Source organism: Seriola aureovittata, chromosome 15 (genome assembly GCF_021018895.1).
Source record: "Seriola aureovittata isolate HTS-2021-v1 ecotype China chromosome 15, ASM2101889v1, whole genome shotgun sequence".
Classification (NCBI taxonomy): domain Eukaryota; kingdom Metazoa; phylum Chordata; class Actinopteri; order Carangiformes; family Carangidae; genus Seriola; species Seriola aureovittata.
In genome coordinates this window covers 20,340,915-20,367,867 of record NC_079378.1, presented here as the reverse complement: position 1 = coordinate 20,367,867, position 26,953 = coordinate 20,340,915, and the positions used below count along the sequence as shown (strand labels likewise).

At 40.3% G+C, this 26,953-nt stretch overlaps 1 protein-coding gene across 3 annotated transcripts in view; it reads left to right on the top strand.

Annotated features, from left to right (window-relative positions):
• LOC130182690 (protein turtle homolog B-like) overlaps positions 1 to 26,953 on the top strand; it is a 124,952-nt gene that overhangs the window by 7,970 nt on the left and 90,029 nt on the right. For all 3 annotated transcript variants that reach the window (XM_056397788.1, XM_056397787.1, XM_056397790.1), the window contains exon 2: positions 25,523 to 25,714. In XM_056397788.1, coding sequence (XP_056253763.1) covers positions 25,523 to 25,714 — 192 coding nt within the window. The remainder of the gene's footprint in view (positions 1 to 25,522; positions 25,715 to 26,953) is intronic.

Here is a 26,953-nt window from a genome sequence, read left to right as displayed (position 1 = left end):
CGGGCATTGCTTATCTAGTGTTGCCTTGCTGAGGTACTTCGATTATAGGAGCAGGGAGCCAGCAGAGATGAATTTCTGGGTCCGCTGGTGTAGTTCAGCATGGATAAAGACATTATCTGCCGAGTTGTCTCTTGACTCACGTAAAGACAACCGCTCTGTTTTATCCATAACTTCCTTCTTACTCTCTCACAGCTGGTCTTCAGATCCGTGACGGGCTAAAATAGATTGTGGTATTTTACAAATAAGTGTGGGTGTACTACAGTGATCGTGATGAAGTATTTGACTGGGAGCAGGAGTGTCATGGTTTGCCATGATGGACAATTTATGTTTGAGCTTTTGTATTATGTTTGCACTTTGAGTTTGCTCATTTCCTGTCTTATTTTGTAGTTACTTTCCCTGTGTCTCTTGATGTTGTGACTTCCTGTCTTTGTCCTGTTCCCCTCCTTGTTGATTGTCGGCCCCGCCCTCATGTGTTTCACCTCTGTTCAATCACCCTTTGCCTCCCTTGTCTCTACTTTAGTCTCTGTGCTCCCCTTTGTCTGGGTCAGTTCATCGGTTCATGTCCCCTGTGTTACCTGTTGGAGTTACCCATGCCGCTGTACCTGTTGAAGTTCTCTGTGTTTCCTCGTGCTTCTGGTTCCGGTTGAAGTCCCCTGTGTTTCCGTGGCTTCTGCTTCTGTTCGAGTTCCCCTGTGTTACCTAGTGCTTGGGCTTCCTGTTGTGTTCCCCTGCTGTATCCTGTTCGCCTGCATTTTGGATTTTGAGTTTTTTGAGTTTGCCAGTTTTTGTAAGTTCTTTTGTTAATTAAACACTTTTGCACTCACTCCTTTGTGTTGGCTGCATTTGTGTCCAGCCCTACCTCAAACTGTGACAAAGAGGGCACTGCTCTCTCATATTTGTTCTGAATATACTGTACCAGTGTAGCTGACTCATCTTAAAACTGCCCAGTCAGTAATTGCTGTAACCTTAACAGTTTTAAATCAGGGCCTGCAGTATTTGGATCAAGTAGCTTGTGAGAAATGAGTTGTGCCAAATGAATATATATAAATGTTAACGTCAGATCAGACGGACACAATGTTACTTGGACTGGGATCACGGCTAAAAAAAGCTTTAGGACATTACTGCTGTTTGTAGTTGTCTGTACTGCGTTACAGAAACGATGATAAGCTTCAATATATGGTTGTGGATCTACAAAGATGCTAAGTGAATGGGATTGTAAACGGACTACATTTACATTTCTCACTAGTTATATTTTTCCAGAGATTTTGCAAAGCCAGCAGCATGAGGGTTGTTCTCTCTGCTCGCTGATATGACTAGCTTCATATATGATCCATCCATACTAGCCTGCACTTGTGCTCCATGTAATGGGCATGCTGCTGTGGAAAAAGAATCCCCTTAATTAGAGACACTTTGTTGAGTTTTATTACTGCTGGCACACAGTGTGGTGACTAGTCTTATTAGCCTCATAGTTCAAACACTACTTTGTAATCAAAATATCAAAGCATGTAATAGCAGCTTGTGTGTTGAAGTTATTTGAGGCACTAAATAATAAAACACACAATGCCACACAATGATCACATATGTGACTTTGGGAACAATTTTTTAGCTCTCTATGTAAACCATTTCCATGTACAGTTGGTGCCATTGTTCTGTATGTGACAGGTGGCTCATGATTGACAAAAACCACAGGAGCTCCCCAAACATGGTGCATCCATGATCATGTAATCTGCCAGTGACAATGCACAGTTTGTCATTATTGTAAAGCACACATCTGGTAAATGTAGTGGATCTCACTTTGTGGACACCAAATAATTTTTGTCAAATTGAAGGTCCCATATTGTATAAAGTCTGATTCCCATGTTTTCTTTGATTATAAAGCAGGTCTAGGTTCTATATATCTTAATACTGTGAAAGTATCAAAGCGCTCAGTCAACAGAGCAATACACACAGCCTGTATTCAGAAACTGAGCCTTAAAACGAGCCGTCAGGATTTCCGTAATTTTGTGATGTCACAACAAAGCAGTCAATGCTCTCAGCTAGGGTTGTCACCAGAACCGTTACTTCTGTACCAAGTCAATGCCACGTGGCAAGAACGGAACGGTACCCGTTTTTTTCGTAGTATCGAAGGTACTGAAAAGTACCGACACATGACTTGTGAAGCTTGATAGTCACCCTCTTAGGAAGTAACATAAGATTGAAATCCTGTTCAGGGAGGCAGCTGAATAAGGTGTGCGCCACGCCCGCTTGTGCATCAGCTCTCATTGCGCACAAGCAGGATGTCATTAACTGTATGAGCAACTTATCTCATGGTGCAAAAGTGTCTTACCTCAAAAGTGACAGTAATCTACCAAAAACATGTGTAAAAGAACATTAACACTAATTACTGCATCACTAGCAACATTTGAGTGACTCGGAACACATTTAAGCAGTTTCTCTGGCACATGCTCTGCCAAAGGGAGGATGAGGAACGTCCACTACTAGGCTGCAGTGTAGCCGCGATAACAAATGGAATAAGGCGACAACTTCAGGCACATAACTCGGTCCAGCTGCAGCACCTCGGCTCGTGAAAGGAAAAGAAGAGTTGCGTATGGAAATATTTTTGCTTTCGAGGCGGCTGAGGGGTTGATTTTAGACCCGCAAAATCCCGTTTGTAAACGGTACCTTCGCACTTTCCAAACCACAGTTGAAATTCTGTGCAATAAAAAGTTGATTTTTTATATTTTAATTTTAAATTAAAAATTAATTAAATTTTTTTATTATATTTAAAATTCTTCTTGCCACTGCTTTCTTTTTTGTTTGTTTTTTTAATCGTATTTTTCAATTGAGTGAAAGAGAAAGTACATGGAATTTATTCTTTTGCTTTTTTTTTGTTCTTTTTTTTTACTGTGGTATCGAAATAGGTATTGAGAATCGTGGAATTTCACTGGTATTAGTATCGACTACTAAATTTCTGGTATCGTGACATCCCTACTCTCAGCCATGCCCCAAGCCCCTCCCACCTGGACCCACCATTCAACCTCGCAGGATTTAGTTTCTGAGTGTCAGCCAATCAGAAGAGAGTCTCAGAGCCTCTCTTCTGATTGGCTCACCAACCTTTTTGTAGCTAGAGCTCGAGGGAAAAGAGATGGAAAACTACATTGAAACGGTTTTGGTGAAATAGTGGAAAAATTGGAAGAAATATTGTGTGTGTGTGTGTAAAACCAAACTGATTGGCCTATTGATCCAAATTAGATTAGTGGTGTTTCTTTATCTCTCCTTTGATTTGAAACTTTGTTCTGTGCAGAATCACTATTTCCTATCTTGAAGTTGTGGGAGGAATCAGGTGGACCACACTTTCCCTGGTTGGTCCAGTAGATTATAGGCCTCATTAGCGCATTGTTCACAGCTGTGTGGGGCTTGCAGTTGGGCATATGGACAGACAGATGTACAGAGTACAGAGCAGTCTCTGATGGTCAGTGGAAGCTTTATGCTTGGGCCACACCACGGTTACCTCGTTGAACCGTGTGAGAGAGAGAGTGCCCTTCACCTAATGTTCTGTTAACTAGATATAATTATAGCCAACATGGGGTTTCTGCTATGACTAACGTACACATGTAGCCTCGACTTTCATCTGTAATAACATGCAATTGCTAAAATGGTTAAAAAGAAAAATTGTATTTGTATTTTTCACGTCTGTGACATGTTCACATGCAGCCCAAACAATGAAACTATGTTGAAAGGTGTCAGTTCTTATAATGTTGTTGGCATGATGTCAATATGACTATCAACAGGTCTTTTCACTGTCTATTTTTGCTGAGAAAAATAGGCCCCTTGCCAAAACCGTAGATGAGGCGCCGCTGCAGCTGGGCTCAAGACCTCAGATGTGCGTTCCATGCAGACTGTGTGTCTGCTCTAACCTGTTAATATGTCTGTGTATGTTAACATGGGAAATAAAACCAAGAGGTTCCACACTTTTTTTTAATGATAGTTTTGAGGGGGAAAACAGTGTTTCCCACAGATCTAAAATATACTTGTGGTGGGGGGTCTTCCAATGTAATACCATGCGTCTCCCTCTTTCCCACTTTCTGTTTGTCTTTGTGCGTTAGCAGAACGAAGAGGTGCAGGGAAGCGAATAGTTAATCTATTAATCAACGGCATCGTTCTGATGGATTAAAAAACATACAAAATAAAATACCAATATGAGTCAGCAAATATACGTTGGCGGCTGTTAATATACCTGGGTGGCCTGCCCAAATAAAATCTATGTGAGGGAAACAACGGGAAAAAAACAATAGCCGATTACTTAACCTCCTGCACCCACCCATGAAAGAAGATTCAACACAGTCAGCATGTTGGTCCTCCAGCTGCTGCCTGTAATATAAGAAACAAGAAAAAATGTAAATTAATTCAATATAACTAATAGCTAAAAAATATATTAAAAATGTAAATTAAAAATGTATTAATGTAATGTCCTAAAAATGACTAATATTAAATATAGCTATCATTTGAAAATGGTTTACATGGCTCCTGGGACAGGTAGGAGGGCCCCTTAGCAGCATTTTTGCTTAGGGCCACAGGGAGGTCTGGACCTGATGATACTGTATCTGTCAGCTCTCCTGTTCTCCCCTTTCAGCCTCTGATAATTCTGAGATCCTCCAGCCATGGAGCCATCGAATGGCAGGTCTGGGGACTCTCACAAGACGTCATATCCTCTGGCTGTTTAACTTTACTATTGTGACATATGTGGCAATAAACCTCTGAAGTAATCCTGACATTGTTTGTAGACTGTGGTGATGCACTCTGCTTCTAGTGTGTGTCTGCAGTCAGATTCATCCAAAGTGCTGAAAGCAAAGCCTTGCTTCGAGTTGACAGTGTATTGCTGATCTCCTGTGTCCACAGTACAGTGCTTCTTTACTACTGAGCTCACCCGCTGCCAGTGTTACAGACATGGACACATGTACACAGGCGCTGTCAGGCAGAGGAAGCAGTTAGATGGATGAGTGGACAAAGTATATTCATTTGACCAGATAGAGCTGTGTGGCTCACTTGCACATGGCAGTGTAAAGAAGTTGAATTTAATGCTGTGTGTAGTGTGTTTTTCTTAAAATCAGCCTCATTTCAGTGCAGGTTTTGAATTCGAGCGTTTTCATTTTGGGGTTATTTTAGTGCAGCAGTGTGGTTTAGTTAATGGCTTCCTGCTAACATATACATCTTGGTTGGTCTGTCCTGTTCAGTATTCTTTCTCTGAATACTCCATTACACTCCCCCACCCTCCCCTCTCCTCTCCTCCAGCCACCCAAAGCTGACTGGCTCCCTCCCCTGTCTCATTTTACAGCCTGGCCTACTGATACAGCGCAGTCAGCCTTCTCCACGCCGACTTCTCCAGACCCATTAAACATTCATTGGATCGGGCCATAAGATACCTCACCATGGCCTCAGCGCTGCTACTCTAAATTCAGATCTGTATCTTAGCTTTACATCCTAACCCTGATACTGCAAACCAAGAGTCAGATTCTGTAGGCATGGCTGCATGTAAGAGACGCAGTAGAAAATACATGCAACAGACAAACTGATTATGTTTGGCCTTTGTGCCACAGTGGATGACACATTATCCCCTCCCTGCTGTGTGGCAGCAGTGTTGGACTACGTGGATTGATTCAACTTGCAATGGATGCCACAGATAAATGACTGTTGTGATTAGCAGTAATTAGGTCCAAAATGATAAGAGCAGCGAATGATTATCGGGATGTTTCCTTTTCATTTATCTGAGGAGAGGTAAGAGAACACATCCCAACAAATCTAACCACTAAATCCACCATGTCACCACCTTTTAGCTCATATATACACCAAATGTACTAATAATGGGAATTAATGGAAATTGGAAACAAAAAATAAATCTACATCAAACTGTGCTGTATGCTGAAAATAATTGCATATAATTCTCTCTGGATTTTATGTTGTCTTTATGTTTTTGGGTGAACCAGTTAGAGGTTTTTTAAAAAAGCATATTTTTATTAAAGCCCCTGAGAACTTTAAATATTCATGATACTATTAAACAACTATCTGAGTTAAAAACACCTTATGATATTTAGAAATAGTAAAATACTATTCTATAAATAAAATCACTTAAAGTCACTTTTTGGCTGCACCTTACCAGCGAAGCCAAACGTGGTTGAGTGTTGGAGTCTCGAGATTTAACAACTATTCAGACCAATACCGTAACTATTTACTTCTTTTAAAAGTCTCAGAGAGTTGCCAGTACTGTCCAGTGTGATGTTGGGCTTTCAGTAACTGCTGGTTAAAATCTTAATGTGCTGCATTCCAGTCACTATTTCATATTTGTTCCGTTGTTTAACAGCAGAAACAGATAACATGTAAATTCAGCTGAATTAAAATGCTGCATATGTGAGCACAGAGAGGAGGAGAGAAGCAAACAAGTAAAGTGACTGACACTTGGCTGAATGCAAATACAATGTGATGATGTCATAAATATGCTAAGTAGTGTAACTAGTCATTGAGTGACATTGGCCCTGTTCCACGTCTTCAGTGATCCAATCACAAGTGGTCAGTTCTAATTACGTCAGGTCACACCTGGCTTTAAAATGCGCCTCCAGTGACCACTTGTGTTTGAATCTCACTTCCCCACTTTATGTACAAATAAACAGGTATGTGTTGTTGTTTTTAGCCAACAGAACAGAAGGATCCGTAGTCAGTGTGTCAGCGTGGGGCATGGAGGGGTTGAGACAAAAACAGAAACCACAAATGTTAATTAACCAAAACTATTCTGTGTTTTGCAAAAACGACTATTTATGTAGGATTCTGTTCTCAGAGAAAATATATTTTACATGTATTCTCCCAATCATACAGGTGTTATGTGCAGTTGTTTCAGCTCGTGTGCTTTACAGTATCCATGACTCTCCATCACCCCTAAAGGGTGAGGCTGATGGATGAGCCTCCTGGCCTCTATGGTTGTTCAAGGTGTCATGTAACAACTTGGTGTACTGCTGACGTGAACTCTTCTTAATTTTTCTATCAAAAGGGCAGATCACTTCTGTCCACCCAAGATACAATGCAGACACATGAGACATCAGTTAGGAGCACTGGTACTTCCTTAACATATAGTAAATATCATACAGTGGCTCGGATTGACTGTATGTAAAGGGACATTGTCTGGATTTATGATGAATAGGAGGTAGTTTGTGGAGAGAAATGGAAAACAGGAAGCTTTTTGGGAAGAATCTCAGCAAAGTATCTTAATATTCAGTGTCTGCTACAGTTTTGTTTGCACTTCTTCCCTGTCTTCTTCTTCTGTTAAATAATGAGACACCCAGTCATGATTTTATGCGTAAAGCTCACTTTGTGTCATGACGGAGCAAAGAATAAATAAAAAGTTAGAGGAGTTAGTATTTCATTCTTGATCGTTTCCGTATAAACTGTAGGTTCATCTATTGTAACTTCATGGTTCCCCCCTCATCCGGTGTGACCTTATGCCAGGACCTTGTCATATCAATGACGCCCACACATGACCACCCAGTAAGCAGCTGTGAACATTTGAGCGTTGATGAACAAACAGTCAGATGGCAGTTGGCTCCTCAGCCTTTTCCTTTGTCAAATCTCGATTGGACATTTGTTTATCGATTGTGGTTGGAAAACACAGGTCAGGTCTGAGGAGACAGATGGTGAGTAATCGGAGTGATAGCTCATATAACTAGAGAGAGAGAGAGAGATTTATTTCAAAGCAAGTGTTCCCTCTGCTTTCTGCCAGATGTCAGCGACACTCTGCAAAGGCAGAATGTCCTGGATTGATTAAATGTCTCTTCGTGAAGGCCACTGCTGCTAAACTGTAGATTCAAGGACAGAATTGTTGACATTTTAGCAGCTGTACATGAACAGTGTCTGTTGAGAGAAATAATGTATTCAAGTTTATTTAGATTAGGTATCATTCATTTGGTCTGAGCAGTATTTTTATACATCTGTTTATCTGTCATGTATAACAGACATTATTGATGTGTATGAGATCATAATGTGAGAGGCATTTATCACTTCAATCATATAAACCATATACAGTATACATACAAACCTCAGGAACTGTACTCCTCAAGTGTAAACCTGTCATCACACTGACATGGGTCTTGATTGTAGGCTACTGTACTTTGTTGAGCAGGAAGAGCGTCCTACAGGGTTCCTGTGGATCAGTGGAACCGTTTGGAACAAACGGGATTTCCATGTCTTGATTATAAAGCAGGTCTAGTTTCTATATTAATGCTGTGACTGTATCATAGTCCTCAGTCCACAGAGAAATGCACACAGCCCATATTGAGAAACAGAGCCATAAAGCAAGCCATCAGGACTTACTATGAATTTGTGATGTCACAACAAAGCAGTCACCGCCCGGAGCCATGTCCCTAAGGCTCTTTTCTGATTGGCTCACCGACCTGTTACTAGAGCTCCAGAGAGAAGCATGAGAGAGATGTAAAACTACATTGTGGTGACTTTTGGTTCTTAAAACCACAAATATATCTTCTTATGGATCAACACAAATACAATACAAAAAGTGTTAAGCCTCAAGCCTGATCTCATTCAATACATAATTTCAGCATCATGTAGCTGGGATTACTTGCTCAGAGAATCAGAGCCACATCAGTATATTCTGGCTTTACATGAGAAAAGATTTGGGACTATGAACTAACAAGTTTGTTAAGCAAATGTGTGTGTGGTTAATCGCCGTTAAGTTGCAAAGAACAACCCTGAGCTGTTCCACTGAGCTTCCGGCTACTGTTTCCCATGCAGCGGACCAAACAGTCTAAACTGAGTTGACTGTCCTCTCATCTACAGTAGATATAGGTTAATTGTGTGTCTGAAGAAAACTGGACTAATGATTTCTTTGAGAATGAGGCAGTGGATCAGCAGAGATAGTCTGCCTTGCCCCAGGTCTGACCTTTAACTGTAGCCCAACACCAACACCTGCTTACATTAAAGAGCTTGCATCATTGTGAGAAGACGTGGTACATGAGCGATATTAATGATAGAGAAGAAAATGCTCAGACACATGAACTATCACTGAGGTGATATATAAGCTGAGTACCACTGATTTGTAATTACATCTACAATCAGTTTACTGGAGGGTTTTGATCAAAGCTTATATCAGGCCTTAAAGTAATCTTCAGAGGCAGCCAAAAAGACCAGCCAGTGGTTTTCACTGAAAATACAGGACACCAGCTGCCCTCTTAAGTAAAATCCATTACAGTTAAGTTAGGAGTTATGTAATGGGACAGATGTATTAAAAAAAGCATGTAGGAATGCACAGTCAGCTGCTCCCACTCCTGTCAAAATACTGACACTCTACACAGTAGATATGGCTCATTTTAAGTGTTTGCTAAATACCATGAACTTGGTAATATGTACAATTCGGGGTTTGGGACAGAAGGGGCATTTGTGCGGCGTGAGTATGAGTAAGAGTTATCAGGTCAAACACTGCACCTGCTGCGGGGGGAATTAGTGGGCCTGCTGGTGCTCTGGGCCACACTAGTCACGATAAATGACCATTCAGGTTTTGTCGTACACCTAATAAATGTGGTTTGGCTTGGTGCTGACCGCTATATTGCAATACACTGATATGTCTCAGTTCTGTCACACCTACGTAAGTGAGGCCTGGCATGACATGTTACATCATGGCTGGACCATTGTTTGAATAGAGCTGTGCATGCGTCATTGGGGTGTATGAGCGTCCTGTATGGGGCAGCAAAGACTGATATGATATAACTCATGTTATGTTAATAAATGCTGTATGGAAGTAGCGTCAACGCAGAAAAACCAGACTGCTCAACCCTCACAGGCCTATTACATTCATACCCTTAGTAATATTCATCTACCTCCAGATGCAGTTATGCAGCTTCGGTTCTACCTTATCATTTTGGGCAAGAGTCTGATCCTGAACGAGAAGATGCCGGAGTAAGGGAAGAGGCAGAAATATGGAGAGTGCTGTGAATCAAGAAGATGGACAGTCTGCAAAAACTTCAGATGATAATATTCATAACTTGGAATACTTTTATGAAAAACTTAACTTTTGATTCTTTATGTGTGGACACTTCTGAACTAAAGGAATAAAAATAATGGAGGAAGAGACAGTCGAGAGGTAGGGAGTCTCCACCGCTTCACCTCCAGCTGGTTTACGAATGGATTAACTTTAGCGGGCATAGTTAAAGTGCATTGAACTGAGCGGTTAAATTATGGATAATTTATCCAAGCTAATGAAGTATAGCATGTCAATATTGACCAATGTTTAAGCATTTATATCTTTGCTATACTGCTATTTACTAATGTGACCGGGTCGCGGTAACGCGGTTAAACATCACGGATCCACAATGATAATGCAGACTGACACGCTGTGAGTCTGGGTCCCCCGATTGGCCACATTAAGTGTGAATTACAGAAATAACCGTTGTGAAAATGAAGCGTCTCACTGTGCGTGGTTTCTGGAACAGACCTCCTTGAAGTGTTTGGAGAAGTGAAGAACCGTGGGAAGAAAAATAGATTTCTCCAGTCAATTAAGAACATGGTGTCTTTTCGGCATGGCTACAAAACCTAAGAAAACTCTTCATTCAAGTAGCTATGTGCTGTGCCTTGTGTGGGGGCGTGGCAAGCCTGCAGGGGTTGTCCTGCTTGCAGGTGGGCAGCACTAAGAGACATATTGATATCAATAGGACCAGGAAGTAATGTCTGGACCCCTAATGAGGCGTTTCGAGTTGAGAACTTTGATCCTTGTGACTCCTTTCTTTTTTTGAGTTTAGCCTAAGGCTGCAACAGACCAAATATGAAAAAAAAACATACAGGCCTGAATACTTTCTGAATTCACTCCCCAAGGGCAAGAAAAAATCTTGATATGTAACTTTTGAATGGAGACTTGAAACATTCTTAAGTGCTGTCAAGATGTGGAAAACTGTATTTAAACAAATCCACCTGAGAGTTGTTGAGTGGTGTGACATAACCAGTTCAGATAATGACTATGATGGTCTGTCGGTACAGATTTTTATATTCATTTGGAAGGACTGTGTTGTCTCAATAATAAATACTGAGCAGCACTGTTAATCTCTCCAGCTATGAGCACAAGTGTGAATGTCAATATGTATTTATACTTTCTTTCTCATGGCTGCTATCCCATACAATAGGGATACATGAAAAGGTGTAATATTATCATGACCTGTTCCCATTTTCTTTAGAGGGAAAACAAGTGAGGCAAGCTGAACGCACACTAACAGCTGGACAGATGCAAAATGTCTGTGTACACCATTCCTGACAAGAACGCATCACCACAAAGTTAGCCTATAATGTGCAACATTTATTTTGATTAGTTTTCCCTCACATAATATTCTAGGCTTCACTTGGAAGTGCTCCAAGATTACCTCTCTGTGGCAGCCCAGAGTTTGATTCGGGTGTTCTCACCTTCCCAAGTGAATTGCAGATGTGCCAGAGTTTTCAATTGCAGCAGGTGTGAAAGCAGTATTTTTTTCAGGGTTAGATGCATTTTTTATATGCACAATGCAACAAATTTGAACACCAACTTTTCAACCAAAGCTGTATCGTGCAGGTGTAATACAAAATAATGTAATGATAGATAAATCATACGCAGCTGCAGCAGGTAATTTATGTTACTTTCTTGTTACTGTTTATTGTGAAATATTACTGACAGTCCTAATGATGAAATAGGCACTTGTTCATCAAATTCACTCAGTTTGCATCAGTCAGTCAGTTTCCTTTACTTCCTTGTGACCATTCTTGAACTTGAGTTGATCCACACTCAGCCATCTGACCTTAATTCCAGCCAGTCAGCAGGAGGTAAGAGGCTCAAAAACACTTCTTTGTCCCCCTCACAAACACTCCATGGCAAAATCTAAGACTCTTACAGTACGTAGGGGCCTGCAACAGGTTTAAAAGTTGAAGCACCACCTCTCTAAAAACCACCTCTTTTAAAATGCACTCTTACTAGCACAATTTTTTGGGACAGCATTTTAACAGGCTATACATATGTCTTTTTGGAACACAAGATAAGTATTTTATTTTGAAATATTTGGGTTTTCCAAACTCCTCTAATGCTAGAGAGAGAAAACTGTTGTGGAAATGATCCTATCCTCTAGACCAAAGGATCAAAGGAGCTATTTGTAAGTTTTGCTATTGCTACATAGCCAACGTTAGCATTAACAGCTGTTTACTTACTAGTCTTGCCAAGAGCTTTGGTCATCATTGCGTTTACAAGAGAAGTGGTTATAATACGTCTCAGCAGTGCTGCCTCTTCAGGGCTGCCTGGATGGTACACTGACTCGGTATTGGAAAGTGAACAGACGGACTGGGGCTAGCTGTTTGCATGCTATTCAGTAGCAAAACAAGAGTCATTGATGTGGCTTTCCACCACCAGAGACAGCTCTTGGTGAGTATAGGAATGAAGTTTAGTGTTTAACTCACAACATTTATTCAGAACATGACACATTTGTCAAACAGCAAAACATTTCACAAATTTGAGGTAGGACATTCAAAATAATTATGATAAAATGTTTTTTTCAACATCAAAATAAATATCTTAATAGAACAATTTAGTGCTGCAATGTGATATGAAAACATGCAACAGGGCCCAGACTAGGGTTGTCACGATACCAAATTTCTGTTTCGAAACCGATACCAATATGTATTTCGATACTTTTCGATACTTTTTGTAAAAAATATTTCATTATATTATGTATTGCCTTAATGGGTTATTTAAATATTTAAAGAATGTAATTACATTTTTAAAAATATATTTTTTTATGTATTTATTAACCATGGACATGTTTTAGCTCTCTGTATGCAGGCTACTGTAGGTTTACTACTGGGCTGGGAGTGGCTTTGTACTTCTTTCATTGACATTACAGTGCAGTGAACTGGTGAACAACATTATCACCTGTCGTTCTTGACTGAAGTTTCGGAACAAGTCCGCATGGTTGTCCTTTAAATGTTTCGACAGGTTTGAAGTGTTGCCTCCTTTTGCGAGACACACTTTGTAGCGCCGCTTGCACTGCGGTGCCTCTGGGTTCAGTGGCTCGCCTTTATCGTTCGGTTTGAACCCGAAATATTTCCACACCGTACTTCGGGCCCCCATTTTGTCCACAAGTATGGGCTTTTCTGCAGCTGCCATCTCTATCTACTGTATTTTCTTCAACCCGCTCCGTCTGTCTAAGACGCGACTTGTCGTTTCTCTCTCCTCCTCAGTCTAAGTGCGCGTGGGATGCGGCTTACATCCGCTCGGGCAACTATGTCACACTCGCTGGCCTCGCTGTGCTTAAAGAGACAGGCTCCAATTTACAAATTCATTTGCATTCAATAAAATAAAATGAAAGTACCGTTTGTTTTTAAATGCTGGTATAGTACCGTTTTCAAAACTCTAGTATCGCGGTACTATACTGGTACCGGTATACCGTGCAACCCTAGCCCAGACTGTGAAGGATAATGTCAATAAATAAAACCAATCCCCGTCCCCCACTGACTGCATATCAGTGAGTCTTCTTGGCAGGTAGAGCTGGAGCAGCTTCTCCCTCCACCTTGACTACTTCTGTATAAAGCATGTGAAGTGGATGGGCTTTGGTCTGACTCCAGAATCTCAGACACCCAGCTCATTTTGATGACCTTAATCTTGTATGGCTTGATATATTGGGTGTTGAAACATGGATCGACAAAGGATGCCATGTCAAGCAGGTCATCTGTTGTCTGGTCATCATACTTCTTATTGAGACTGGGACCTCTGTTCTGAAGAGGTGCAGCACAGGCTCAAAGAAGGAGACATGTATTATTCAGTCAATCTCTGAACTCCAGAAATGGCCTCGTTCATGGACTCCAGCAAATCCATGTCCTGCCCGGTGGGCACAGAGTAGTTGGTATTCTTGTCATCGGTGAGTTCCTGAGAGGTGATCATGTGTTACCCCACCAGCTTGTGCGGGGGCAAGTTAAGCTCTTCCTGAGGCGTAGCCAGGTCTATTTTCTTTTTCCAGGAGGAGACGCCAGTCACAACTTTTTTACACAGCGCCACAGCTCGTTCCACCATCTTGTCCTTCCCCACTCACTCTGAGGAAGAAACGGAAATAGATATGATAAATAGACACATTTCTGAGCAAAGAGAAAATATGATAGAAAAATCCACAATATGTTAAAAACATTGTGAACAGACATATTAGCATACAAATACTTAAATCAGTATTACATGTATTTCAGTTCCAAATAGAACCTCATCATCTTTATCATTACGACAGCTTTAGCAACGAATTGTGGGACTTCATACCAGTAAAGCCACATTTAATGGAGTTGCAATGAGTTAATGATATAAGAAAGGTGGGTAAAATAGCATAATCTAACCAACAATGACTTTCTACAGTCATCTGACACTCATCCCCTCAAGAACACGAGTCGATGTTCATAACACTAAAGCTGTTTCCATTTGTAGAGTGAAGTAGCCTTTACTATTTGACCCGCTGTCAGTTGTAATACATACTTGTTAGTCTTAAATCAGCCCCCAGGGGCCAAGTCCTTCAGTCACACCTGGGGCACTGACTTTGCTGACATGATCTTCAGGAAAGGAAGGCGTTTGGAGGATGTTGTTAAGTGAATAGTGGCTCAGAATAAGGCTCAGATATGCAACTAGTTCACATATTAGAAGTAGTAGTGAAGAAAAGTCTGATAAGCTTCTTGAATCCCCCATTTTCAACAGTACTAGTGGGAGGTGTGTTTTTTGCAATGCAATATGCAATTGCTTTTGTGATGTCTTGTTTTGTTTTTTTGGCATAGGGAACGGTGCTGGAAAATGCTTAGATGATCGTTCGCTGTTGGGTAGTCTCACTGGTTACTGGCCTGTTGCTTGTCGACAGTCCACCAGCAACATTCGCCATGGGCTACAATTTCTTACTTTCTGCGTGTTCTTATGGTTGATATTGTTTCAAAGGGTGAAACAGGTTTGTGGTGTGTCCTGTCTGTGATGGCACGTCTTCAGCATAGCTTGCAGTGTATGATGCTTTTTGTCTGACTGTAAAAAAAATACTTTTTTGCTTATTCTGCTCCAGCTGTATCTGTAAGCAATACCATGTGCTGCCCTGAATTTATACCTCTTGCTGTGCAACCTAACTATTCCTGCGACATGATTGGCAGTTTGTCATTATTTTCCATGCATGCTATCTCAGCAAGGAAAATAATTATATTGAACATTTATCAAACATTTGTAATATTTCTATCTAGGAAAAATATATTGCTAATATGAACCATTTAGTTATACCATGTATTAATCTGCGGCTTCATCCAGCGCCTAAAATTATGTTTAGATGTTAAGATGTTGGCCTTGAACTGTTGCAGAATACTTGGAAACCACCAGCAGGACTGCATATTAACCTATGTTCTTGTGTGCATGCATGTGCACATACGAAATATTAACACATTGGGGACTGGCTCTTAAAAACACTGTTCCGAAGTTATATTGTCTAATAAACTAAAAAATAATAAACCTTGATATATTTGTTAACTGGAATCTTAATAATTATGCTTGGATTATTCTATTTTGACATTATTTCTTTCCAACATTTGACCCCTATAAGCTCTCAGCAGATTTCTAACTTGTGCAAAAATTTTTTACCCAATTAAGTCAATTCATTAGGAAGGATGAAAGTTGAAATGGCGGTCTGAACTTTGCTCCCTGGCTGCCACATCAACAAAATAGTGTAAGAAACTTGTTAAGATTATGGCTCTTACCGTACGACTTTGCCTGTTTTCATCCTTTCTTGTCTGAACCATTTGGTCTGTCTGAATTTTCCTGCAGCTACAATAGAATATCACAGGCAATGAATTTCAATTGTAGGACATCTCTGGTCGGGAAAGGAAGCAGGTGAAGGGAACTGCAGGGTAAACCTGGAGGGCAAAGGGCCAAGGATATTCCATTAAAGGAGCTGTCAGCAGCAATATGTGTAAAACAGAACAGCTTGCATAGATGCTTTACAGGTTAAGGTGAATCTTTAGCACACCTCAAGAACCAACAGCTGTTTGGATGCAATTGTTGCGACTGTTGAGGGATGCATTGTGCAATCGTTTGTCATCAGCAGTTATTTCTTTGGCCACTTACGGGATCTTTGTGACAGTAAAATCTGAATATCACTCTGGAATATGCCCTCACACTGCAACAGTAGAATTGGGTCATGCAGAAGGGACAGGATTAATTGACAAAATACTTGTTGACAGCTGCACCATGATAGAACTGGCTGTTTTTAAGTCTGTTTTTAAAAGTTGTTGCCTGACAGAAACCGGACAGAGTCACCTCGCCCCGTGTCTGGTTGTTTGCATGGGCCAACAACAAATGGAAATTGCATCCAGGATTAAATGTCTTTGAAAATCAACTTTGTTTTCTTGTTGTCTAGACTCCTCCCTCAACTTTTCAGTATAGAAATATAAAGGCGCCCAACACCATAACTTAGAGCCTTTCTTTCCCTCAGTCCATGTGATGCAGGAGGGATCAGATGCTGCTCCCTGGTAAGATCTCCTTTGAATTCCAAATAATGAGGGACGCTTGCTTGAGAGTAGGAACCCAGAATTAGGTCAAGTCTCCCACCCTTTGGTGTAGTATTAGTGTTTTAAGCCACCCTGGTATATCTGAGGATTGTAGCACAAGCTGACAAATACAAATGAGCAACGCAGTTTTCCCAAAGCTTATAGGCAAAATGTTTTGACTTTTTGGATGTTGCTTCTTGTTTTTCTCCTTTGTGTTCAACACACAATATATTCTCACTCACTTCCCCAGCCAAATAGATTCCTTCTTCCTGCAAGAAGTATCTGCACTGTGAATATACTGTAGTTTGCCTGGTTTGCACATTTTGCTTTATTGATCTAAAACTGTAATGTAGTTGTCTTTTATCTCATGCAGGGGAATAGAAGCTCTTAATGGCCTCTTCTAATGCTTTTCGGTGGGGAAACTGTTTTGATACTGTTTTCTTTTTTTTAATTCCCTGTTTGAACTTAAATGTAGATATATATTGTACTCAGTTGTCTTATTAGTAGTCTGTTTAAGTACCTCTTTTAGGATGATCAGGGGCACACATACAAACATCAGCATTTCAGACAAAAGAAATACATCTTTGCAACTTACTGTGAGTTACTGTGAAAGCTTTCCTTTGTAGCCACTGCATAACTGTGAGCCCCAAGATTTAAGCCTTGAGATTTTGGCAGCAGATGGTGACGGAGTTTAGAGGCCACGTGACAAAGAGAGAGGAAATGTTCTTCTACGGTAGACTAGGAATTAGTCAGCTTTACACACAAACTTGTACTAGTAAGTTGGGGGGGGGGCATTGTTGGACGGTCTGTTGGTCCACAAAACTGAAATGTCTCAACAAATATTTGATGGATTGGCATAATTTGCAGAAGACAGAAGATGAATCCTACTGACTTTGTTAATCCCCTGCACCACTGTGAGGTTGACATCTGTGGTTTAGTGTGAAATGGCTTGTCAGCATTTGAACGGATTGTTAGAGGCGATGCCGTGCACATGATGAATTCTAATAAGTTTGGTGATCCCTTGACATTTCCTTGAGCACCAACATCAGGTCAAAATGTCAGTTTCATATGTATTCATGTTTCCTCTCGTATAACTGCACAAGCTGTTCTTTGTGGTTAGCGATTATTAACAAATGTTAGCATGCTAATATGTTACACTGAAACTCTGAATATGGTTAACTTTTTTTATTTTGGTTTGGTTAGGTTATTTTTTAGCCCTAACCCGGGCTGCTGCGGTTCAGACTAAGCCTTACCAGGTGAGCAACCGGGGCGCCCCATGAACATGGTAAACATCATACCTGCTAAACATCTGCATGTTAGCATTGCCATTGTATATTAGCTTTTGTGGCTAAGTACAACCTCAATGATGTCAACAATGATGTCTACATCATAATTTCCAAAGTTCTCTGTCTTCGCCCGTCCAGACAACAGTGCCCCAGTTTTCAAACTAAAATGGGCGCAGCCGCATTTTCAAAAGTCTCTGTTTTCGGTGCTTGGAAATGCCGGAGTAGTGTGGATGGGAAGTGTAAACGTAGCAGAGGAGATGCGTTTTAAAATATAAAAGTAATAGTGTGGACGTAGCCATAGAATGCATGTTTGGTCTTTTGGTTTCAAATGTGCAAACCTTTAGCATTTCGAACAAAGGACATCCATCTTAGTTTAAGCCTCGGGATTTTGTAAGCAGATGGAGACGGAGTTTAGACGCCAAGTGACAGACAAGGAAATGTTTTGTGCACCCGCTAGTACTAGTTTTTGTAAAGGAATTGAAGTGGATTGAAGTGACCCTGCTGCTGACACACTGATCAGCTGACCTCTTCTGTGTTGTGGTCGCTGGCAACATTATTAATACCTCCATTAATTTCACTTGACTGTCATTTTATTACCAACGCAGTATGAGTGCGAATAAGATACACGAAGACTAAGTGCAGGTGCAAGAATGATAGGCTGTATGATAATGCATGGCCTTGCTGTAGTAATCAATAATTTATGTTGTATTGTGTAAAAATCTCATTTATTTTTTATTTTGGTTGGCACTTATCAGAGTGGGCTAGTTGTCACTGATAGATGGTGCCAGGGACGAGCCAGGGGACCAGCTGAGACAGGGACGGGGGAAGCTTGAGTTTACTTTCTGTTTTAAGTGCCAACACAGAGTCTCAGATGAAGTAGTGAGCTGGAGTGTGATGTGCCATACTTGTGTTGTTTATTTATTGCATCTCACTGAATCTTAATGCGCAATTTTATTTGTCACCTTGTTTAAATATAGAAAGGATGTTTTCTATGAGTCTTCAGTGTGACAATAAGTCTGTTTGTACTGTCACGTAGTGTTATACTGTCATATAAGAGAGGAACAATTTATCTTTGACAACCCAGCACATAGAGACAAATATCACTTGTAAATCGCACTAGATTTTCAATTGTACTGGACTTAAACAATATGAAGCAGAAAACTCTAACCACTCAAATATCACAGTCTGTTCTTTTTTTTTTGAAAATTAGAAAAACAAAAGAAGTGAAGTGAGTAAATAAATGCCTCTGCAAACTACCAGTGTTTTAATTCAAACAGGAAGCCATTCATTTTTCTATTTCCCTCCTCAAGGGTCTCACTCATGTGTTATCCAATGATCTTCATGGATAAATTAGAGCATGATGGTCAACCAATCGTCATTCTAGCTGTGAGACACTCAAACTAACCCACCTCATTGCATTTTATGCCTCTATGCTCCACCATTGTCCCATTGCTAACATCGTCAAGGCCTCTCCATGTCTGTAAAATGATCTCTAACACAACACCAAAGACCTTTTGGATTATAAAATAAAAAGGGGTGGGATTCTTGGTGTCACAGTTTAACAGTGACAGCCCTAAAATGTAATATTATTAACAATGGAGAAAATTATTAATCCCTACTAATCCCTAATGGTAAACATCTGCATCTTTTCGGTATACTTTTAATCCGATAGTGGGTTCAAAGTAGCAAGATTTACATTACACAGTGTTGCAATACTCCTGGTAGCAGTCACAAATACTCAGCTCCCTCTTCTCTTCCACCTTGCTTACACTCATGGTTGTGTGTTTGTGTGTGTTGGAGTGCTCCTCAGTGGTTATACCTTGCGATCGTGCCCTCCCCTGGGTCTTTGATTGTAAATGAGCTAAACCCTTATGGAGGAGTGGGGGCTGAAGGGATGGTGGGTGGGGGGTGGGGGAGTGGTGGTGGATGTGAGCAAATCAGCTTCGCTTCTCCTCTCTGTCTTCTGCTCTCTCGCTCCCTCTCCATCTCATCAGCTATAAACAGTGAAGTCATACCTTCCAAAGGGCCTGTTTTCGTGCTATCTGCGATGATGTCACCAGCAGCCAATCAACATGTAGCGCTGCTGCTTGAGGTAGTGTGTGTGTGCATATGCATGTGTGTGTGTGTGTGTGTGTGTGTGTGTGTGTGAGAGAGAGAGATAGGGGAGAGAGGCCAGGGGCGGGGGGGTTCACCACTGGGAAAAGCTCAGTTATTATCTGGTTCTGCCGGCAAACATGAGAGCACACATGCACATCAAATGACGAAACCACAGGCTTCCTCTGGTACACACAGCCACTCATGATATAATATGTAGCACTCTATACATGGTACATGAGGGTGCTGTACTGTATGTCGTGTAGGAACTATGGGCCTGTATGGTGGTGATCTGCTTGAAGATGTACCATAACATATATTTCACAGGGTGACTGCAGTGTTCTGATGAAATGGTTAATGTGTGCTGTAGCTCTAAGCTCTGGGTTTGGAGAAACGTGGCTCTCCTGGTATTCGCTTATTTACATTTCATTCTGAATCTGTGTTTTTATTCCATTAGACTGACATTCACAATTTGGCCTAATTATAAGATAAACATCTTCTGTTTAGTACAAAACCCAAACAACCAGCAGCTTTTCATATTGACCTCAGTTCAAGGTGACTGTGGAAGCTTTTCATGCTTTGCTGCAGCCTTAATATGCATTTGAAAGCTCAGGCTGTCAAGTCAAGACGGATAATTTGGGTTAACACTGTTGAGAATTTACTCGTGGCCTTGAATGTATATTCAATTATTACAGCGGCATAATTTGTTTGGTCTGTTCTACAGCGTGCGCTTTCTGGTAATTGCAAAATGGAGGAACATCAAGTGTTGGGACTCAGCAGAATGTCATCCACTGAGTAATTGTGTTTTTAGGAAGCTGTTTTTCCTCTGACCCTTTTCTTGCTTTTACACGTGGCACCTCTGCTGGAGGAAATGTAGACTAAGATTACCCAAAACATTACTGTCTCATGCTCCTGTCAATGATTCGTGTTTACCTTCCTGCCACTGTTTCTTCAAACTCTGCCATGTGTTATTGCATCACCCCGTTTTTCCCCATCAAAGAAAAAACAAAGAAACTAACATTGTGACATTTAGATTTTGGAGGTTGTTGCACATACAGATAAAGTTCTGCATTTGATATTACTTTAGAATGATTTCGTAACAGTCACATTATGACTGTAAGACTGTATAATATAATTGCATTGCAACCATTTTTTAAAAATTATATCCAGCTACCAGAGGCTCAAAAAGTTTTAAGCCCAACTAATGTAGTGAAATTCAAATAAAAACATGTATAATGTTTCAATGGCCAGAGATCGGTTTCCCACGTTGTGCTGAATTAAGAAAACACTGATTTAACACTGGTTCAATGTGTTCTGGGTCAGTTGTTGTTATTCCACCATTATTTCTATTCATGTTGGACATTAAAAACACTGTCTGCCATTATCTTCCAGTGTTGGCCACTCTGAACATTTGTAGGACAAAAGCGAAGCATCTTTCTCTGATAATCATAACAACAGTAATAGTTTTCAAATGAACAAGGTTTCTTTTATGGCTTACTGTATGTTGCATTTGCAATGCAGGTGCTTTATAAGTTAAGATTTACCAGCTGATTGGAGAGACGCTCCACTACAGCTTTAGTTGGATATACTGTATTGCACATGATCAGGTCACATCACGTTTTGATTATTGCCCCCACAGTAATTGTGTTCACAGTTTTTTTATTTCTTTTTCTTTGTTTGTTTGGAGTATTGCATACAGCCGCTGCATGCAGATCGCTTTGCTAAATGCATGTTACTAAGAAAGGAGACGATGTCAGACTTTTTCCGTTTGGTTCCAGTTGTATTCACTCTCAGTTTAATCTCGACCAGCCTTGGAAAGTTGTAACAGAACAGCTCTGGCAGTCCCCATGTGCTATCTCTACAGCTGCCTTAGGGATCCATATCTGTGAGCAGGTGTACGAGGAGAACTGTTGCTGTTTTAAAGGAAAAGGGCAAAAGGTTACAGCAAGTATTGATTTAATTTGGATTTTGTTCTTTTTACTTGCCTGTGCTTTACTTTTAGTGTCTAAAATTTTGCCCAGTTCTGTATATGGTTATGTGATTTTTCTCCCAAACTTTGCTAGAATTGTTGATGCAGTATCGATACTACTGGTATAGTGTATCCCCTTAAGTATATAGTAAATGAAGCTTTATGCAACTGCTAATCATTTTCTATGGCATAGGTTTCTAAATATTTCTTCTGTGTAGGGTTAGGGTAAGTCAGTGGTTTGGAAACATCTTCTCTTGTGTGTTGGAACAGTTTTAGCTAATATCCTTTGGTCAGTCTCTGAATATGTTTTCACTGACTGATATTTTTGCTGTACTTTGCTACAGAACACAACACCAAAACTTTGTCTTTGTCTTAGTTATTTGTGGATTTAATAGATTAAGTCCTTTCACTTCCTGGTACACACAACTTAACTCTGCTTGCTTTCACTCTTGAGATACTTATGACAAAACAGGAAGTTGGCTTTCATTTGTGTGCAGAAGAACCTATCTGCCTGCCTGGCTTCCTTACAGGCTACAGAGGGACGAGCAGTGAGTACATCTGATTAGTGTATCGACTGGTAAAATGCTACCACACCAGGTTTCCGCTCATAAAGCCAAGCTACACAGTAATTAGTCTTGGATCAATGTAGCCGTCCATCAGCTAGCCCACAGATAGCAGTTTCTCTGGGACTGCTCCGTCACTGAGCCAACAGAGTGAGTGTACTTTTAGGAAAAAGGTTAAAGGTCCAGATATGATTGAACATCAGATGCATTACTGTCACATCACCTCTCTGGTGTTTTTGTCTGCCCACATTCTGTCAGACGAATGAGATGAAAAGCTTCTGTCGAGATAGATCACATTCATGTGTCTGCGTGTGCCATTTATCACGCTTTTCCCAACCCATTGGCCTTGACTCGGTATTGGATTTGTCACTGGCAGTCTTTTCCATCTTGATTGATGGAACTTGTAGCTTAGCATGTTTGTATTATCACACACAAACACTCACTTCCAAGGTGAATTTCAGACCCTCTTTCTATATATTTATTTCTAATCAGAACCATCTCTAATGTGCACTTTGGCATTTCTGTTAAACTATTGGAATCAGCTCAGCAGACACCGGTGTTGTTTACTTCAAACTGACTGATGTCACAACAGTCTTAAGATTAAAGAAGCAAGCTTGTCAATGAAAGGCGAGGGATGTAGTGAAAAGGTGAAAAGATGGCTTTTCCCAACGACTGCGTTCTTGAAGGAGTAGTTTGACATTTTGGGAAATATTTCTGGTGGAGAGTTAGATGAGAAGATGGATACTACTGTCACTATCTGTCTGTTAAATGTAAGACTACAGCCAGATGCTGGTTAGCTTAGCTTAGCTTAATAACTAACCAGGGGAAAACAGCTAGCCCGGCTCTGTTCAAAGGTAACAAAATCCACCAACTAGCAACTCAAAAGCTCGCTGATTAACACTTAATATCCTGCTTCAGAGGCATCAGGTGGAAGTTCCAAAAAAAGTTTGTTGTTTCTCAATCTATGACAACTGAACTGAACTGAAAAGACCAGACTGTGACTGAGCGATCAATATCACGATTATGTCAAACTTTTATCTCGATCGGGATTAATGAACGATTACTTTGATGCTTATTGCTTGAGTCATGCGTTCTTTGACATTTGCGGCTTACTGTGTCAATGTGTTTGTGTCCAAGTGAATAAATAAATTGGTTGCTATCCATGTTGCATTCACCACTGTCTGGTAGAGACAGACCCGATCAGGAGATGGAGTCGTGTGGACACCAGGTGTAAACTTAGCAGAAGTGATGCTTTTTAAAATGAAACTGTATTAGTGTGGACATAGCCTGAGACTCAGTGTCTGTGCTATTGCCATCCATATCCATATCACATTTTCAGTCACGTGAAGGCACGTGACTGAACATGAGGTAGTATTTTTTTAAGGGGACAGTTCATGAAGGCACCGATTGGGGAAAGTATTAAGCAAATTAACTGACATGAGCAGGAGCAGTGAGAGGTTCTAAATGTCGATTTCGGTGAATTGCCAAGAACAAAGTGACCAAAGTGACCTAACAAAGTGAACACAAAGGTGAACATATGTAATAGCTGATCAGACCTTTTTTGAAATGTAGGCAACTCAAAGGCAACCACTACCAAGGACAAATATAGCAAGATAAGACAGTTAAATATTATATATATATATATATAAAATATTCTAACCATTAACCAAAACAAGAGAATCGAAAAACGAATGTATTCCAACCAATAAACCAGATATCTAAACAAGAAATCCCAATACACCCATGATGTGCAGGGGAATTAGTAAACTGTATTTAACAGATCTGCTTCAGGGGTCACCTCCAGCAGCAGCACCCTCAGCACTGGCTTCACTGACTTGAAAGAAACAGAAAAACAAACTGAAGTGTGTGCAGTGTGTGCATTGATACATATAATGTATCAATCAAACCTTTGTCACAGTATATTTGTTGTCTCATGTGACTATATATATATATATATATATATATATATATATATATATATGCATAAGGTCAAAAGGTCAAAATAAATTAAATGAAGATAAAATAGATTACAAAGTGTAAGCTACAGAGAAAACTAAGGTGTGTGAATATTAAGAATGAGGGTACCATATTTTACACTCAAACAGTGTTTTATTTAAAGTGTTGACCCATAAGAAGATATATGGGTGAGGCTGGTGACTGCTTTGTTGTGACATCACAAAGTTACAGAAGTCCTGACAGCTCGTTTTCGTTTGTGAATACAGGCTGTGTACATTTCTCTATGGACTGAGTGCTTTGATACTTTCACTGTAATAATATAGAACCTAGACCTGCTTTATAATGAAAAAAGATATAGAAATCCCACTTCATACAATATGGGACCATTAAAGTCAACTGGGTGGATGCAGGTGGGACCATCACAGGAAATATGAGCCAGATTACTTCTTGGCTTGGACTAGCTACTTCCTGATGTATTCAATTGTCACCTGGCAACTACTCAGAGCCAAGAAATAGTCCAGTGCATAACATCCCCGTCAAACAGCTGTCGGCTAGCTGTCTCCACCTTTCCACTCTTTGTAATGCTAAAATAATCTAACTGGATTATAACATGAAAGTGTTATCAATCTGAACAGAAAACAAATAAGAGTATTTCCAGACTAATCCTTTAAGCAAAGCACTAATATACTAACTGTTGTTTGTAAGGACTTTGGACAGTGTTAGAAAACCGGTGTGGGTCACTACGTAGAAACAGGATTAGTAATTCTCAAACCCTGTAAAATAACAGTAGTCATTTCTACTATCGACTCACTTAGTTTGTATGAGAATGGGAAATCACACCTGTCTGCTTATACATCTCTTCTTTCCTGCTGTTTGTGTTGTGGTTACTGGAATGTCGTACAGGCTGGAGTGTGAGTTTCAGCTAATGTGAAAAGATTTAAATTCGAACGTAACTGTGTGAACTTGTTTGAAAGCACTTGCACATTTATGTATTTAATTTTTAACATTAAATATTGACACATCGTATTGTTTTATACTGTAAACTGTAGCTCGCGTGTGTCGACTTGGGTCGTGAGCCACAGACTGTAGATCACCTGGGATTGTTGACCTGTACATTACTGTCTGCCCAGGTGCCCACGGAGTGCGAGAGGAGCCCCAGTTTGTGACGGCACGTGCAGGAGAGAACGTCATCCTGGGATGCGACGTGTCCCACCCCCTGAACGGCCAGCCCTACGTGGTGGAGTGGTTCAAGTATGGAATGCCCATCCCCTTCTTCATCAACTTTCGCTTCTACCCTCCTCATGTGGACCCAGAATATGCTGGTAAGATAGCGACCAGTGTCACATTCAGAGTTTATAAAAGTAACGTGATACCAGGCTGAAGCAGCTGTCTCTGGTTGAAGGTGTCATGGGTCTGCTCAGAAGTGTGCTAAAAGCCTAATTACAATCACCAGAAGTAAAAAGCCAATGTGAGCCCATAAATGAACTACACCATGATCACATGACTTCAACTTCACCACCTCTAAACTTCAACCTGCAGTTTGATTTATCTCTTACCTCTTCTACAAAAAGCCTTTCCTCTTACAAAGTAAGTGATAGTTTGCAAAAACACGAGTATAAACACAACAAAGCTATAAAGGGTCACTGTTGAATAGTTTGGTTTTTTAGATTTGTTTTGTTTTGTTGTTTTTAAAGAGACGTGAATGCTTAGAGAAATCATGACTGGGGTATTTACTGATTATATATTTTATGTCATAGGAAAAAAATGTCTTGAACTTGCATTAACCACAGACCTTATTTCAGTCATCCAACCAAAATCCCATCAAACTCATTGACTTCGAGATAAGGGAACTAAAAGTGCTAAAATACTAATTTATAGGACTCAAGTTGCTCTTTAAAGTCCCACTCCACTGAAGAATGGGCTTTACTTATTGTTACTTCACTTTGCTGTTGACTGATGACATGATGATCACCTAAACTCTTGAGATTAAATTGTGTACCTAAAAGCATAATTTTGTGGTCCAGTATGCAATTTGCACAAGTGTGATGTGGAGCCTTGAAGCACTGAGAATAGATTTTTGTCCAGTAAAGCAGAGACGTCTTTCATCCAGCTGTAAAACTTTTGAAATTAAAATATTTGAATATTTATATAATCAGGATTTCTCAGTGATGGAGGAGGAGTATTGATGTAATTTTCAGATGTTTTAACTATAATTCAATGTATTCTGTGGAAAAAAAGACACAAATTACTATTCAAAGTATTTTTATACTTTCATTCAACAGTTTACCACATGAAATAACTCAGAAAATGTTTTTATGACATGAGCATGTACTGAGAGTGATATTTGTCATCCAGGCTCCCACAGCTCAGTAGGAGAATGGGGAATGACTCTGCTCAATTTACACTGTGTGAAAGCCTCAGTTTACTGATTGTTCATGCTGCCTCTGTTATTTCTGCTTATGCAGATTTCTCCCTTCAACAACCCATCACCCACCTGTTCTGCTTTCATTTTAACCACACTTCGTAATGGCTTTTTTCCTTGTGCATTATGTACATGCCTT